This window comes from Phocoena phocoena, chromosome 15 (genome assembly GCF_963924675.1).
Source record: "Phocoena phocoena chromosome 15, mPhoPho1.1, whole genome shotgun sequence".
Lineage (NCBI taxonomy): Eukaryota > Metazoa > Chordata > Mammalia > Artiodactyla > Phocoenidae > Phocoena > Phocoena phocoena.
The window spans coordinates 66838290-66855590 of record NC_089233.1 but is presented as its reverse complement, the minus strand read 5'-3'; the positions used below and the strand labels follow the sequence as shown (position 1 = coordinate 66855590).

The 17301-nt window shown below is 39.9% G+C and overlaps 1 protein-coding gene across 2 annotated transcripts in view; it reads right to left on the bottom strand.

Moving 5' to 3' along the window:
• The window catches only part of RALGAPB (Ral GTPase activating protein non-catalytic subunit beta), a 76870-nt gene that overhangs the window by 14834 nt on the left and 44735 nt on the right, over positions 1–17301 (bottom strand). For both annotated transcript variants that reach the window (XM_065892054.1, XM_065892053.1), the window contains exons 16-21: positions 16619–16801; positions 15207–15358; positions 9268–9455; positions 6815–6921; positions 5045–5197; positions 2467–2676 (exon numbers count right to left, since the gene is read on the bottom strand). In XM_065892054.1, the coding sequence (XP_065748126.1) occupies positions 2467–2676; positions 5045–5197; positions 6815–6921; positions 9268–9455; positions 15207–15358; positions 16619–16801 (993 nt within the window). The remainder of the gene's footprint in view (positions 1–2466; positions 2677–5044; positions 5198–6814; positions 6922–9267; positions 9456–15206; positions 15359–16618; positions 16802–17301) is intronic.

Here is a 17301-nt window from a genome sequence, read left to right as displayed (position 1 = left end):
CCAAAAAAAAAAATTTTTTTTAATTAAAAATAAAATTAAAATAACTTTTCATTAACTAAAAAACTCTCAGTGTTAAACAGTGGCCAAGGTAGATATCCTTTACCTCTGATTTTTAACAAAGGGTGGTTCTAGTTTCCTCATTCCCCATCTCGTTTCCTAAACAGGCTGCCATTTACTGAGATCTACATTACTGGCCCTGACTAAGTTTTTGGTTTTTTGTTTATTCATTTTTTAAAAATCAGACTGAATATTATTCTACTGAATACTGACTGTTTTATTGACTGATCTGCTAAAATAGGATCAAATTATTTTCTTAATAACTTTACTAATATTTACCAATAACTGACTCTCCTTATGTTCCTAGGATAAACCTTACTTGGTTGTAGAAGTTAATTTGTTTAACACGCTGCTGAATTCAGTTTTACTAGCATTCTCCTTAACACTTTTGCACATATATTCATAAGTAAAGATTGGTTTATAGCTTTTTCATGTGTGTGCTGTCCGGTATAAGTTACTAGAGATAAGCTAAGATTCATAAAATAAACCAGTTTACTTTCTGACTTTTTCCTATGTTCTCTCTCTTTTTTAAAAAAAATATTTATTTGGCTGTGCTGGGTCTTAGTTGCAGCACACGGAATCTTCATCGCAGCATGCAGGCTCTTAGTTGTGGCATGTGGGATCTAATTCCCGGGATTGAACCTGGGCCCCCTGAATTGGGAGTGTGGAGTCTTAACCACTGGACCACCAGGGAAGTCCCTTTTTCCTATGTTCTGAACCCGGTGAGAAAGCATGAGAATTATTTCCTTGAAAGCTTAAAAATTTCAAGCAGAATAGATAACATGAAAGGAAAACTTCAATCTCAGAGACAGGGCTGTTAAGGCTCTTCTTGTCTCCTTTCAGTCCATGCCTCTTCTTGTCTCCCTTCAGTCCACAGAATGTAATATTTTCTTCTAGTATGTTTTTATATACTGCTTCTACTCTGTTCAATTTTCTCCACTAGGAATACCACTAATCATTTTTAGGTCGTATTTTTGTTCCTGGCCTTCCATATTTACCACTGTATTTCTCATTATTTTCCTCTTTCTGTTGTTTTCTTCTGCATTTTAAGAGTTTTTTACTTTTTACTCTCCACCACTAACTCGATTTTCTACAACATAAAATATTTTTCATCTACATGCTGAAATCCAAACTCAGTCAGCAATGTTCCCCTCTGCTTTCCTTAAAAGTTAAATGGCCTTTAACCAAGTAGCTGTTGGCAAGTAAGGGCAGGGGGCAACTTGTGCAATAAGCAACTTCTTGCCTGGCAATCTTCAGTTGTGCTTTTCAAAACAAACAGGCCTTAGTACAAACTCTAAATCCACATTCAGGGAAGCCATTTCACATTTTTGAGGCCCTGTTTCCACATCTGTGAAATAGATATACCATTACTTTCCTTGTAAAATTGTTTTAATGGAATTAAGAATAATGACATTATTTACCTTACAGGCTGGTTGACTTTGTACTACGTACTACATGAAGCACCTGACACGATCATAATGAGATGGATACCCTTATCACCCCTATTTTATTTATCTATTTATTTATTTATTTTTGGCTGCATTGGGTCTTTGTTGCTGTGCACGGGCTTTCTCTAGTTGCAGTGAGTGGGGGCTACTCTTTGTTGCGGTGCGCGGGCTTCTCATTGCAGTGGCTTCTCTTGTTGTGCAGCACGGGCTCTAGGTGCGCGGGCTTCAGTAGCTGTGGCTGGCAGGCTCAGGAGTTGCAGTGCACGAGCTCTAGAACACAGGCTCATTAGTCGTGGCGCAAGGGCTTAGTTGCTCTGCGGTATGTGGGATCCTCCCAGACCAGGGCTCGAACCCGTGTTCCCTGCATTGGCAGGAGGATTCTTAACCACTGCACCACCAGGGAAGCCCACCCCTATTTTATAGATGAGGAACTAAGACTCAGAAAAGTTGGGCAACTTGCCCAAGATCACATAGCTGGCAAGTAGTGATGCCAGGACATAAACCTAGACAGTCTGATCTCAGGAACTGCACAATATAAGAAGTGCTTATACTTGTTCTTTTTTAAAAGTGGCATAAAAGAGCAGAGTAAATTGTAGCCCATACTTTCAGTAATAAAGTGTACTGGGGAAGAGTTTTAACATTCCTTTTTCTAATTATCTATAGATTTCATTAATATGTGTGATATGAGTCCTACATTACCTAGGAAAATTCAGAGGCGCATATATTATTATATTATAAGCAGTCCCCTCAGACAGAACTCTAAATATATTCATGGGAAAACTGTCTTGGCGCTCATATTATAACCTACAGCATCATGGAATTTCATTTCCCTGTATGAAGGGTAAGGTTTTAAACAGTTTGTTTTTTAAAATTCCTTCTATCTTCATAAAAATGCTTTAGCTATCAGCAGCTGAATGTTAATATATGAATATATTTACTCATAAAAGTTTACAGAAATTACCTTCAACGCTTCTAAGGACAAAAATCCAAAGTGTGAAAGGAAAAGGCGTGCTGTTTGGAATTCCTGGGCAGGAGGTGGGGGCTTACAATCTGTAATCGGATCAGGAAAACTTCTCTTCTGCAATTCCTCCTCACTTTGTTGTTCAAGGTGTATTTCATAAGCAATCTGCTGGGCCATGCCATTCCTTAATTTTTCATGTCTCTCTTCTAACTGAAATAAACCGAACATTTCATTTTTTTGGAATTATCATAAAAGTAATAGAATTAATCAAGTTTTAAATGAAAATAAAGCTACAAGCAACAAAATAAATGAAGATAATTTTCAGTGATCAACACTGAGTTTCAATTCAGTACAACCAAGAGCATACAATCAAGCAAATACGTTACAAGGTTAAAACAAATACCCAAAACATGTCCCTACAGCCTCAAAAATTGCTCCTTCATCTCCTTGCTGTAAGTGAAACCACTCTGTCTCTGCTTCCCTTCACATTGGCAAGAAAGGGGGCACAGTTGCTGCTCTCTGCCAGATCCCTGTCCATCTTCATCCTGCAGTGATCCCCTCATGTTTTGAAGTCCATAACCATAGCATTAGTTGCTATACTCTTGGAGTTACCTCTGCTTCCCTTCTGATCCATCCTATTTAAAATTCCATCCTCTTTGGTGAACAGCCTGGCTTATATTCCTACAACCTCCTCAACCTTCACAACTCTTGCCATCCATGGCACACTTTGTACCTCAGATGTGCTGTACTTTCAAGAGCTACAATCCTGAAATTCCTTTCCTACAGCTCACCCAAACTCCTACTCCCCCTTTACTATCACTGAGAGGCAAACAACCCCTCCCCGTATTTCCCCAAGCCATTAGCATCCTTCTGGCTTCATCTACCTCCCAACCAAAACTAAATCCCCAAATCTGACATCTTATACCCTCTTCTAAGCATATAACATGGCTGTGTTGTTCCTTATTCTTCCTTATTCACCCAGCCAATCTCCACACCATTCAAATTTTTTACTTATGCCTCTGGATACCAAGGACTTTTTTTTTTTTTTTTTTTTGCAGTATGCGGGCCTGTCACTGCTGTGGCCTCTCCCGCTGCGGAGCGCAGGCTCCAGACGCGCAGGCTCAGCGGCCACGGCTTATGGGCCCAGCCTTTCCGCGGCATGTAGGATCTTCCCAGACCGGGGCACAAACCCGTGTCCCCTGCATCAGCAGGCAGACTCTCAACCACTGCACCACCAGGGAAGCCCTGGATACCAAGGACTTTTGAAGAAAGTCAGCAGAGTGCATTAAGTAACTTCACTACAGATGATGCTACTTAAACCTAGCTGGGCTGCCTGGCAATTTTGAGAATCATCTTTGCTTCCCCATTTCATTGCTAAGAACTAAGATTAAAATTTATATAAGCTGCTTTAATTTTCCTCCTTTCCACCTCTAAATGTCTCTGAACCTTCACTGACCCTCTCCTCTCCTGTCTTACCAGAAGTGTCCCTTTTCTAAACTCAATGACAGGTTCTTGACCCTACTGCCTCCAGGGCTTTACTCTGTTACTCATCATTTCCCCAGCCCACCTTACAGTGTTGGCAGGTGCAGACCCTTTTCCACTGGCTCCTTCCACCTCTAATTCTTCTTGAATTAAAAAAAAAGAAAAAGAAAAACCAGCCTTGCGTTTCCTTAGCTAAGGCTATGTCCTCACACTCTTTTTCACTCTGTACCCTTCCCTTTACTGCTAACAGTAACAGTGTAGTTTATATTCACTGCCTTTTCCTCTTTAACCATTCATTCCCCAGACCCTTACACTTTAATACTCCTTTGAACTTGCTCTCAAAGGTCACCAACATTTCATGACAAAATCCAGGGGCCTCTTCTTAGTGCTCCTTCTCCTTGATCTCTCTAGCATTGGAAACTGCAGGCAGCCTCCATTCCTAACCTTATATTCTCTCATGCCCTGACATACCTGTCTTCCATTTCTTAAAATTCTTCTCTCTTGACCTAAGTGACCAATTACTTAATCTATTTAAGTATCTAAATTAATCTAAAACCAAATAAATTTTTCCCATTTTCCCAAACCTGTTCTCTTCCTAATGTCTATATTTCTATAAATGGCACTGTTATCTTTGTCACTCAAGCCTGAAATCTAAAGTTCTTTGGCTCTTTTCCTTCCCTTGTCAATCCAAGACTGTCTGGATCTACCTCTACAAGACAGGCCATATATTTAAACTTCCACTATCAATGAGGTAGTCCTTCCCATCCCCTGCCTAGATTGTCATAACTGTCTCTGAATTGGGCTCCCTTCTCCAAATATCCTCCACTAGGGTCTGATCATATCAGAACACTACTGAAACCACAGACCAGCCCAGGCAGCCCAGTGCCACCTCTCTATAAGATATGTCCAGTTTCTTTCAATCAGCCACAATCTATATTTGTCTTACTACATGGTAACCTCCTGGATGACAAATACCCAGGTCACCTTATGAATCACCCCCAGGAATACCAAAGAAAGGCAGTGTCTTGACCACAGAAGTTGTTGAAGAATGTTAATAGTCATTCTCTTAACAACAGCTGATAATAATTTATCTTACTTCTTCAGTAACAATTTCATGCAAATCTGGAATGCTCAGATCTGCTTTCACAAAAGGAATCTTGTCCACCTCTTCAGGAAATGGTCGATGTTTCACAGTATATTTAAATCCAACATCATTTTTAGGAACTGGACGAGGTTCAGGCACAAAAAGCTGTTAAAGTAAAACAAATAACATTACGTTTATTACATTTGGGTGCCATCTGAAATGACATGTATTTCCCTGGTCTCTTAGAAGCCTGTGTTTCCCTAGGACTGCATAACACAGAAATTCAGTAAGAATCTGCAAATACTACTGCTAATGGTAAAGGTACCAATGTACTCTTTTATTTTTATAAAAATGTTCATCAACTTATGAGAGATTTTTGTGCCTGATAAATGGGTTACGGACCTCCACTGCACCAGGCCTGAATCTTCCATATTCAGTGGTAAGCCAATAGGTAAGGTATTTCAGAGCTTAAGGCTCAAACTTCCTTCTTCCCTAAGGGCTCTCAAATCATTCCATATAATAAAGTACAAGTTTACATCCACTGGGCATCTCTAGATGATGATGTGGGTTCGATAATTAGAACCTCAGCATGGCTTAAGTGAAAAGATATGGCACCGAATCTAGGTCTTCAAGGCGCCAAATCCCTGCTTTAATATATATTAGTTGTGTGACTTCCGTTTTCACACCTGAAAAATGGAAATAATCCACCACAAGACTGTCATAAGGATTAAACAAAAAGATATATGGCACATATTAAACTACCACACAGTTTTAGTGCCTTTCCTGATCTCCTTCTTCCTCAGTCTTTAATGGCATTCAGTGGCTTATTCAGTGCTCTGCTGACAGAATGTGACTGGCGCGACGCCACCAGGAGCAAATAGGGGTGTGCTCCTCACAGCAAACTCATCTCATCTAACAGAGACATATGGAATGTTCAATTGTTTTAGGCATTTGCTCCAATTTTGTGAGCGTCTCTCTTAAATGCTGGTAAAATTTTATTAAGTTATGTTTTAAAGAATTTTTAGTAACATAAGTAAAAGCTTACAGTGTGATAAGTGAAAAGAGCAGTATATACAAAAATGACTAAAATTCTATTTAAGTGTTATGTACAGAAAGGAACAAAAAGACTGGAAGGAAACCCACTAAAATATTAACAGTGGCTATCTACTTCTGGAGAGTAAGAGTACAGGTGATTTAAAATTTCTTCTTTATTATCTGAATTTTCCAACTTTCTCCCGTAAGCAAATTTTATTCACATGATTACAACTGTTATAAAGAAAATAAACTGTGCCACCCCAAAGAAAGATTTCATTAAATTATATAGCACATTAAAAAATTATAGAGCATATTACCAATTATACAGTTATATGAAACAATTTGAAACTAAGTACTGTTGCCAGAGACATCAAGGCTCTGGCAAAATTTTTTTCATAATGGCATGTACCTAAATTTTATTATTTTAAACACTGCATGGAAAAAATTCGGTCCACTGTTCAGAACAGTAGTTCTTAATCATAAGTGGATGTCAGAGTCACTCGGAAAGCTTTCTGAAAATACACCTGCCTTGAAGACGTCTTTAAAGAGTATTTCAGTGGACCTGGAATTTTAGGCTCCTAAGATGATTCTGATGTGAACTCACTGACTGAGAATCTGGCTAGGATCAAAAATATTTATCTCTGATTTTTTGTTGTAATATTATTTAACCTTTAAATCACAACACACACAAACACGTGCACACACACACTCACTCCTAGTCACTTCCCTGTAACTTCTGATGGATACCTTCTGATTTGCTTTTGCTCCTCTGGGTAAAAGGCAAAGTTGTTGTGCCCAAGCAAGTCTTCCAGACATTCCCCGGACCAGCACAGTGACAGAGGGGAAAAAATCATCTAGAATAAAATGTTGGTGGAAAAGTTTTTATTTCTGACAACATATAAAATACACCTCTAATAATCAAAGCCCTAGCATAGTGCTTCCCTAACGTTTATCCTTTGTGAACCATCTCTGTGGATTCTGCCATATTCAAGTACCGCTATTACTATTTAAATTTAAACTTAAAATTTTTGAAGGAAATGATGTATTTCTACCTTAAAAGGAAAATCATGAATTTTGGTGTGCTAATTATATATTTTTAAAACACATGTTTAAAAATACATAAAATAATGTTCACCGATGTATCAACCAACATCATCTCACATACCTCCAGCAATACACATACACATTTTTGGGTAACACTATCCTAGCAAATACTCTTAACTTTCAGTGTTGGGAATGACCTAAATGCAGAAGACAGGCTGGGTGCTTGCGGTGCTGATGCTACATTCACCCATGCCTTTGTGCACCACGGCCCACCACAGGCAGGCACTGTTTCATCCCAACACAAGTTCAGGGGCAGGAAGAAGGGAGGTAAAGAACTCAGGATGGACTTCCTGAGTACCCAGATCCCTCTTCCTATTCCCTCCCTTCTTTTGTCTCTGGTGTAGGAGTCAAACTTGTTCAAACTTCTCTCTCTTACTTCTGTTATTAACAATGAACCATTGTTCATAGTTAATGGTTCAATGAACCATACAATGAACCATTAAAATATCCTTGTACTTCTATAAAATCCCAATTGTTTACATTTTTGGTAGAATTCCAATGCAATGAAATTGCTTAGAATGAGAGTAATGGAGTCCTAAAAAATCTGGAAAAGGGTTGACATTTACCCCTCAGGCCAGGAAACCTGGAGAGGATACTGGGATTTTATAGCCTCTTTAGCAGGTGGCTTGGGAGTGGGAAACTGGAGGAATCATGAATAATTGGCACAAACCAGGGAAGAAAGTCAAGCAACACCCAGGTCTAAGGTAGAGAAGGATGAGGTGCCTTAAGAAGGAAAGACTTGGGACCAGTGCTTCTGGAGTTGGGCAACGATTAAAGGCCCCATCCACTTCATATTAAAGTCACTGTATCTTACCACAAGAGGAAGGAAAGCTGTGATGGTATTCACTCGTCCCTGAACTACTGGGAAACGTCTCATTTCATTTTAGGGGTTTATGAGATCCTACCTATATATACTCAACAGAATTTGCATGGGACTCTAAGATCCTTTTCACGTTTGCAAAAGTAAGAAGGTAAGTCTTTAATCACTGAGGAAATCCTATCACTGTGGGGCAACAATAACAAAGAGACAGTATGAGGTTCAGAAAATTTGGACTCTAGTCCTGGTCATACCATGAACTTCTCAAGTAACCCTGGACAAGTCACATACCCTCTCTGAGCCCCAGTTTCTTAACCTGTAAATGAGGGAATTGCACGCTAGGTGATTCCTTGTATGCCCAACGATTCTGTAACCTTCACTTTACTTTACCTTCCCAGCAATAAGGGTCTCTCTAAGAACATGCTTCCTTTACATACTGGCTGATTCCAATTACCATCAGAAAAAAATGTACTCTGAGCAGTCTGCGTTGCAGTGGTAATCACACACCTTGAGATGGTTTATAATTGGGGGAAAGAGGGGAAGAAAACAGTGCATGTTATGTCAATGGAAAATCACTGAAGAATTTTCAGGAGGGCACTGGCATGGTCAGATCTGCATTTGAGGATGAATGCAATGGTGGCAGCAAGTAGGATGGAGGTAACGGTAACAAATTTTGGAACTGGAAGGAGGAAGAATCAGATCAGGTAGGAAGCAATAATCCAGATAAGAAATAATAAAGTCCTGCATTTGGCTGTACTGGGAGGAATGCAGAGAAAAGAAGATTCCAAAGTCACTAGCAGGGTAGAAACTTGGAAACCAACTACATAAGGGAGTAACAAACAGGAAGGAGAAGGCAAAGATGACTCCTCCAATTCCCAGCCTGTTTGGGTGGCACCAATAACTGAAAAAGAACAATGTGGAGTGAAGGGCGGGAAAGGAGAGGGGCAGGATCCAAAGTTCAAGAAGGACGAAAGAGTAATAATGATTTTTATACACAGTAAACAACAGAAATATCCCACTAAACTTTTTATAAAATTATGGAGCTCTTTTCTAATAGATATAAAGGGCCTCTAAAAGATTCTATTTAATATGTATATTGCATTTTCTGACCCTCTATTTTTTAGCTGCTATTATTATCTCATCAGCTAGAAGGCTTTCTGACAAATGCAAAATTACTTAGAATTTGCAGTCTTTCCTTCCCCGATCCTGGAAACAGCTTGCTAATACTGATGAACATGTTGATTTACCAATGGAAAAAGCCCAAAGTGCTGAAACTTACTCTGTTCATTTCCAAGAGGTTGCTCCAGCATTGCCAGGATGACACTGTTATCCAAGACAAAGTACCGGAAACTATGCTTGTTTATGGTTGGCAGTCTGGAGTATTTAATCAAAGTGGTCTCATTCACCAGACTACAAGGAGAGGCAGGACCACTGGGTGAAGGAAATGCGCCAAGCAACTGCATAATACTACGGAGAATGCAAAAGATAACAGTTAATCCCCAAAGGGAAATCTTAAATTCACCTCATGCATCAATCTGTCCTTCTGTTCTTTTGGATTTATCTGACCACAGCCACGCTTCCTCTTTGAGAGTCAGATTTACTCCCTGTGGCAGATGCTGTGGTGTGCTGTCCAGATTTCCCTCTCCAAGACGGAAAGACCCAGTCGCCCAGATGCAGGGAGATGGTGGCCATAGCTTTCAGCTGAGTCCTGGAGAGGCCAATGAGAACCACTTCACTCAAGATCACAGCTTCCTCCTGGGGCAGTTCTCGTCCAATGAACTGTTAATGCAGGGGTATAAAGTCCCAGGCCCCCGGCCCCAACATGAGAGACTCCTGAAGGGCCAGCCCAGCTCCAGAGCTCTTTGTTGCAAATGCATCACAGTTTATGTCTTCCCTCTGCTCAATCCTACTTCCTTCATTCCCTCACAAGGGTTGATCCTGAGAGCACTTTCCGATAAACTTCCTGCAAGCAAATTTCTCTCTCTTGAAGTCTGCTACCCAGGGAACCTGACTAATCATACTTCCAAATCATGAAGCTCCTAAATATACATTTTTAAAAATGTGTGTGCTCCAGGTTTCAGGATAATGCTAAAGCATTCTAGACCTAGAAAAGGATCCAAAGATCAGCCAAGACCCCTCAATTTTTCAGACGGGGAAACTCAGGCTCACAAGAGATAAGTGATCATCAAGAGACCAGAAAACAGGGCCTACTGCCTTCTCACTGTGTGGCCATGAATAGATACCGTCATTTTACAGATAAGGAACTTGATGCACTAGTAGTTAACATCTCACAGAACCATTGTAATTATTAAATGAGAACATATATGAAAAAATGCTTTATAAACTGGAATTCAACTGATCAAGTCTTACCATTCTGAAATGTTTATATATATCCACAGAGATTTCTGCATACCTTCAATGCATAATAGTAATAACTTACATATACCACTTACCATGTGCCAGGCACTGGGTCTAAGCACTTTACACATTTTATTTAGTTATCATAACAACCCTATGAGATAGCTACCATTATTATTCCCATTTTATAATTAAGAAACTGAAACACAGAAAGAATCTTAAGAAAACTTAAAGATTTTACCTTGTGGTCCTAATATCACCTGATCCTTCATACGTAACTCATTTGAAAATTAGTATTCCCCAACACCATTGCAATCCTCTCCCTTTCTCTTTCATTCTAATGCTTGAACCCAAATCTCTCTGATAATAGAAGGCAACACTGCTCAATAGATACTTTCCTTCCATTTTCTCTCCTCCTAGGAGGAGGACTATCTAAGAATTTCAAGGACCAGGAGAACTTCATGATGAGTTCAGGCCTAAGAATTTACGAAAAACCAAGAGACAAGTAATGGGAAAATGTGGGCTTTCTAACATGGGACAGAGATGGTTGTCACAAAGCATATGGACCATGTGAGCTTATGTTCCATGCAAGATTCTAAGACATTATCAAATAGGTTGCTGGCAAGGGTACACGTCACACCAGCCTAACCACATTTTCTCTTCTTGATGATTACTAGACTGGAAAGGCAGAGAAATATCTCTGAAATCAAGACATGCAAGTATTTGGCAGTGTATCATTATAAACTTACAGACAAGATTTAAAAACCTCTGTGAACCTGAAGGGAAACCTCTTATCATGTGCTTTGTGAGTCTTTCTCTGTTCAATATATATATATTTTTAAAGAACTAACCATTCATTTATTTTTTTGGCCACGCTGTGCAGCACGCGGGATCTTCCCCGACCGACCAGGGATAGAACCTGTGCCCCCTGCAATGGAAGCGGAGTCTTAACCACTGGACCACCAGGGAAGACCCTGTTCAATATTTTTATCGGTATCTTTCTTTTTTTTTTTTTTTTTGCAGTACACAGGCCTCTCACTGTTGTGGCCTCTCCCATTGCGGAGCACAGGCTCCGGACGCGCAGGCTCAGCGGCCATGGCTCACGGGCCTAGCCGCTCCGCGGCATGTGGGATCTTCCCGGACGGGGGCAAAAACCCGTGTGCCCTGCATCGGCAGGCGGACTCTCAACCACTGCGCCACCAGGGAAAACCCTATCAGCATCTTTGATTAGGACACACAGGGCAGGCTCATTAAATCTGCAGTTGGGGACTTCCCTGGTGGCACAGTGGCTAAGAATCCGCATGCCAATGCAGGGGACATGGGTTCGAGCCCTGGTCCAGGAAGATCCCACATGCCGCGGAGCAACTAAGCCCGTACGCCACAACTACTGAGCCTGTGCTCTAGAGCCCACAAGCCACAACTACTGAGCCTGCTGGCCTAGAGCCCGTGCTCTGCAACAAGAGAAGCCACCGCAATGAGAAGCCTGCACACCACAATGAAGAGTAGCCCCTGCTCGCTGCAACTGAAAGAAAGCCTGCACACAGTAACAAAGACCAAACACAGCCAAAAATAAATAATAAATAAATTTTAAAATAATAAATAAATAAATCTGCAGTTGATCAAAAGTTGAGCTGCAGAGTTAATATATCAGAGTAAGAATTGAGATCCAAAAGAATCTTAAAAGATTAATAATAATGAGGTAAATCTCACATAAAGAAATTTCAAGGTTAAATGTAAAATTCTGTACATTACATCCAAATACCACCCCCCAAAAATAAGTACAGGATGAGAAAGACAAAAGGTAAATGCGTTAAAAAAAAAAAAGGCTCTAAGATTTTAGTTGACTTAGTACAAATCACCAGGTTCTCAAAAACCCAATGCAGTCTCTAAGTACACTTTAATGAAAATATAATATTCTACAATTTAAAGGTCATTGACCTTTAAAGAGGTACACAGACAAACCTGCACCATTGAAAGGAAAAAAGACGAGGATGATAAAGGTACTCTAAATCTCTGTCATATGAAAAACAGTTGAAGGTACTGGCAGAAATGAATTAGAAAGAACCTGAGCATTGTCTTCGGACACCACCACTCCTCGGAAAAAAGGGTTTCATTATTAAAAGTCTGAATCAGAAACAATGGGTAGAAGTTAAAGTGGGAGAGACTTCAGCTCAGTGTAAACATCAAGTTTTTAACAATTAAAATGAAATGGGCAAACTTGAGGGTTAAAGTACCCCCAAATTAGAGGCCAAATAACTTGGTAAATAAGTCTTAAAGGTGACTAAGCAGAGGGGCCACTAAAATGTCTTCCAAGAGTCCTAATGTATATTATACAAGGGAAAAAACACCAACCAGCTGATCTGCATTCCGTAACTATCTCCTGTGTGCTCAGCACTGTGAGCGGTGTGAAGAGGGAAATGTGGCCTTTACCCAGGTTGGGGAGGTAACACTAGCATGTTATCAAATATAACCAGGTGTGATCGTGACACTGTAGAATTCATGCAGTGTGGTAAGGTCAGACTAATTGAGCACAGAGGTGTGGAAAAGAAGCAGAATGACCAAAGAAGGTCCATGGAAGTAGTGGATATGATGTGAGCACCAAACAATGGAGGATGTGGCCAAGAGGAGAAGAGGGAAGTCCTGAAACCCAGGGGAAGTATATAGACAGGTATGAACATGTACACTTCACGGCCACAAGTGGCCTGCCAGCTGTGGCAGAAGGGATGTGCTGGGAAAGATCAGACAGTTTGAGTGGGGACTCAAGGAGGGCCTTGAAAACGAGACCAAAAATTTCACACCATATGGCAGTAAACAGCCATCTATTCAGTTTTCAATCACTCAAGCAACAGAATAAGCACAGTACCTAAGATGATGAGTTCAGCAACAGAATGCAAAATGAAAAGTGTGAGAGACTGAAAACAGAGAAATCAGGCAAGAAGTGATAAGGGCCTGGACTGGGAATGCTATCTGAGGTCAGAACAAATGGAGGAAATACTTTCAAAGGTAAAGTCTATTGGACTCAGTCACTGGCTTCATATGGGGAATAACAGATAAAGCAGAGATAAATCAGAAAATGAGTCAAAGTTTTGTGTTTGCATAACTGGAAAACAGCAATGATACTGACATAAAGCTGTAATTGTGAGGGAACAGAGAAAATGTGATTTGGATATGTTTCATGATGACTCTTCAGGGCCCTCTTCAAGACTTAAAACTAAAGATGCCTTTTGTAGAGTTGCCAGCAGAGATAAGACAGATGAGCCACCTCGATAACTACTGGCTAGTTCTGGAAGCATCCCAGGACTCTCTACTTATTCCGAGCTCATATCCAATCCTCACTGCCAATCATATTCTCAATGGAATGTCCCATCCAGCCTAGGATGGAGCAAACTTATTTTTATATAATGCAGAGTCCCAGTGAGAAATGTCCTTCCCCCTTTCTCCATATCCCTTACTCTTCAAGGTACACACATCAAGTCTTAGTTTTTTAATAATGCTTTTAAGTCCACCCCAGCCCACACAGGTCTTCTCTCTGGACTTTTATTATTTCTAGTACTCAACTGCATTTTTCTAATTTTCTAGCTATTAGCCAAACCCCCACAAAGTCAATGAAAGCCCATCATTAGCATAGTGAGCAGGACTGAACTAAAGCAAGTGCGCTTCTAAAACTTCACGGAATGACCTAAGCCCATGAGGAACTGAAATAAACCCAACTTTATTGTGCATACTTTAGTGTGAAGCTTTCAACAGGTCACAGAACTCATAAAAGATGCTGGGATCTTGGTAAGGGCTGATTTACATACAAATCTACAAGCTGTCTTACCTACCACTTTACTAAGAAGACCAAGATGAGCCAACCCAGACTGACTTGACATTCCTCCTTCCTGTTTCTATGTTGTTCTGGGGTCTCATCTACATTTACCCTTTCATAAGCCTCATCTTTCCATCTGTACCAATTCCACCTAATCTTCTCCACCTACCTCTTCCTTTCAGTTGATAAACTGCCTTTCTTCCCTCTTTCTACTCTGCTCACTAACTGGCCAAACACACTCTTTCAATTCTAATACTTTTTCAAGATACCAACCTGTCTCTGTCCCTTCACAACCACATTGCTTGACATAGGAGTCTTCTCTTGCTGCCTAACCACCCTGCAATCTGACTTGTAGCTCAAACTTTATCCATTCTCTAAGAGTCAGGTCAATGTCCTTTTCCTTAGGAATCTTATTTTGATTTCCCCGAATCTGGAAGTATTCATTTCCTCCTTCCAACACCCCAGCATTTTATTTGTACCTCGTCTCTTGGAGCATTTAATCTAACTAGCATTATAGATATTTGTGTTCACATCTTATCTTCCCTACTGGACAAGAAGCTCTTTGAGGGCGATAACTGAATCTGATTTATCTTTACATCCTATTACCAGTTCATAAGAGGAAGTTTATAAATCTTGCTGAATGAACCTATAACGTAATATAAATGGTATAGCAGAGAATACAAACCACTGAGCTGGCAAGTAGGAGACCTAATGGTGTGACCCAGACATACCCTGTCTCTGGACTCAGCCATCAAAATGAGGGGGTGGGTAAGGCTCTCCAAGATCCTTTCCAGCTCTAAAATGATATGACTTGAATTAACTGACAACCAGCATAGAGAAACAAGGACCCAAACTCTCAGCCCCAAGTTCCTGGTTTCCTTTGGTCCAAAAAACAAGACATTTCCTTTTCCATTTTATTTCTGGAGAAACAGTATCCTAAATGGGGTTGTGTCACCTAATGCTGAACAACTGGGGAGGAGATGAAACAACACAGGATCACATCTAATCCCATCTAACTCTTAGGCACAAGCCCTGTGCAGTCACTTTCATACCATGTTAGGGTGGCTTCAGCAGCATCCTTTACCCTCATAGATGCAGGGTTTGGCTCCTTATCTCCTTTGTACTTGACCTCTTGCTCACTGTTCTTGGACTTGCTTCCTGAAATACCCAGTTCCACAATCTCTAGCACTTCCTTAAGACAGTCCTAGAAAAAGGAAAAGCAGATTAGCTTTTGTAATACACCTATCTTATGAGACGACAAGGAAATACATGAAAGTGTCAATATGGGTGTGTTTTGGTGGTGGGACTCTAATTTCTCATTTTCTTGAATAGATATATATTAACTTCAAAATAATTTAATAAAATAAACTTGTCCCCCCCCCCAATTTTTCTTTAAAGAACTAAATTTGAGTGTTAAGAGATTTAGATAATAAGTAATGATAAATTCAATTCAATTTTTTCAGTCACAATTCTTATAAAATTACCATGGACTGTAAATCGTGAAAGGCTGAGTGAAAGAGATGTAACAGTAATTCAGTTAAACCTAGACAGTGTAAAATATGTTACATTATCCAAAGGGAAGCTCATAGGTTACTGACATTTTAAAGCAATTTCTGGTATGATAACTTTACAAGTCATCATGAAAATGACTAAGAGTTAATCAACAGTATTATTTTTTAAAAACTATATAAAGCTCTCTATAATTTTCCAATAAACCTGGTATCTCTTCTTTTATTTACACTGTGAATTCTTTGTAACTGTCTGCCTTCCCATAAGAAAAGTATTACATGGAACAATGGTAGAGAAAGCAGCCTAGATATATGTGTCTACTTGAAAAGAAAGAACCATGTGTGAAATGAAATTTTTATATACAAGCAACCTTTATGAACAAGCAGTGCTCTAGGTTTGCAGCCTGGCTATCAACTGCCCTTCTTGGTTTGATGACAGGTGACCAAAGTACCTACTGGCCATCTCTTGACAGTTCACAGATAAATTATTCAAAGGTCCATCTTTGAAAAGAACTTCTCTATGGGTTAATTTGCAACCAAATACATTTGACCCTTGAACAACATGGGGGTTAGAGGCACTGACCCTCAGTTCAGTCGAAAATCCACATGTATAGTCAGCCATATCCATATATGCGGTTCCTCCTTAACCACAGTTCCACATTCACGGGTTCAACCAATCAGGAATCATGTAATAGTGTAGTATTTACTATTTTAAAAATTTGCATATAAGTGGACTCACACAGTTCAACTCCATATTGTTCAAGGGTCAACTGTATAAGTACAATGACAGTTTTTGAATTATGCTCACTAGGACAAGTGTTTTCCTGAAATATAACAAGTATATTCAGTTTAAAGTATGCAATGTTGTATTTAAATTTAGATATTCTCTTTCAAAAGATATTTTCCCAACATACATTTTTGTTTCTATTTACTGGTTTAAGATCTAGTAGACTAACCTTTTCATCAAGCATATCAGGGTGCTCTGTCAGCCAGACACAGAGACACTGAAAAGCTGCCACTATCATGGAGTGAAGATCCCGGGAGTGAAGAGGAGCTGGCCGACTACACTGGTACACAATGTAGCTGCACACGGAACTGATGGCTCGCTTCCGGTCACCTGAGTCAACCATCACCTTCACCTGAGCGTATTCGTACGGTGAACACAGTTAGCCAGGAACCACTGAACCAATGTCAAATGCTCAACACTGAGGCCCAGCCTTTCTGAGAATATGACACACCACAGGAAGCCTTGCTTTTTAAAGTATTATTTATATAGAAGAACATAACATTTCAGATGTATTATCATATACTACTCTATAAAAATAGAGGGCATTTTTCAAACCCTAAAACAGTATTTCACTTTAGCATACTTTTTCATGCTCTAAAACCTAAACTCCTGGGGTGCAGCTACTCATCACTGCCACAAATCAAAAGAATAGCTGGCAATGGAACATGTGCACATTTTTTAAGCCCCCTAACCCAACCCCACAGCAATGCTCTATGGGCTACAAAGTTCTGTTCAGCTGCCCAGAGGTATAATTAACATATAGTAAACGACATATATTTAAAGTGTAAAATTTGATAAATTGTAGCCTAAGTATACACCTGTGAACTATCACAACAATCAAGACGGTGGATA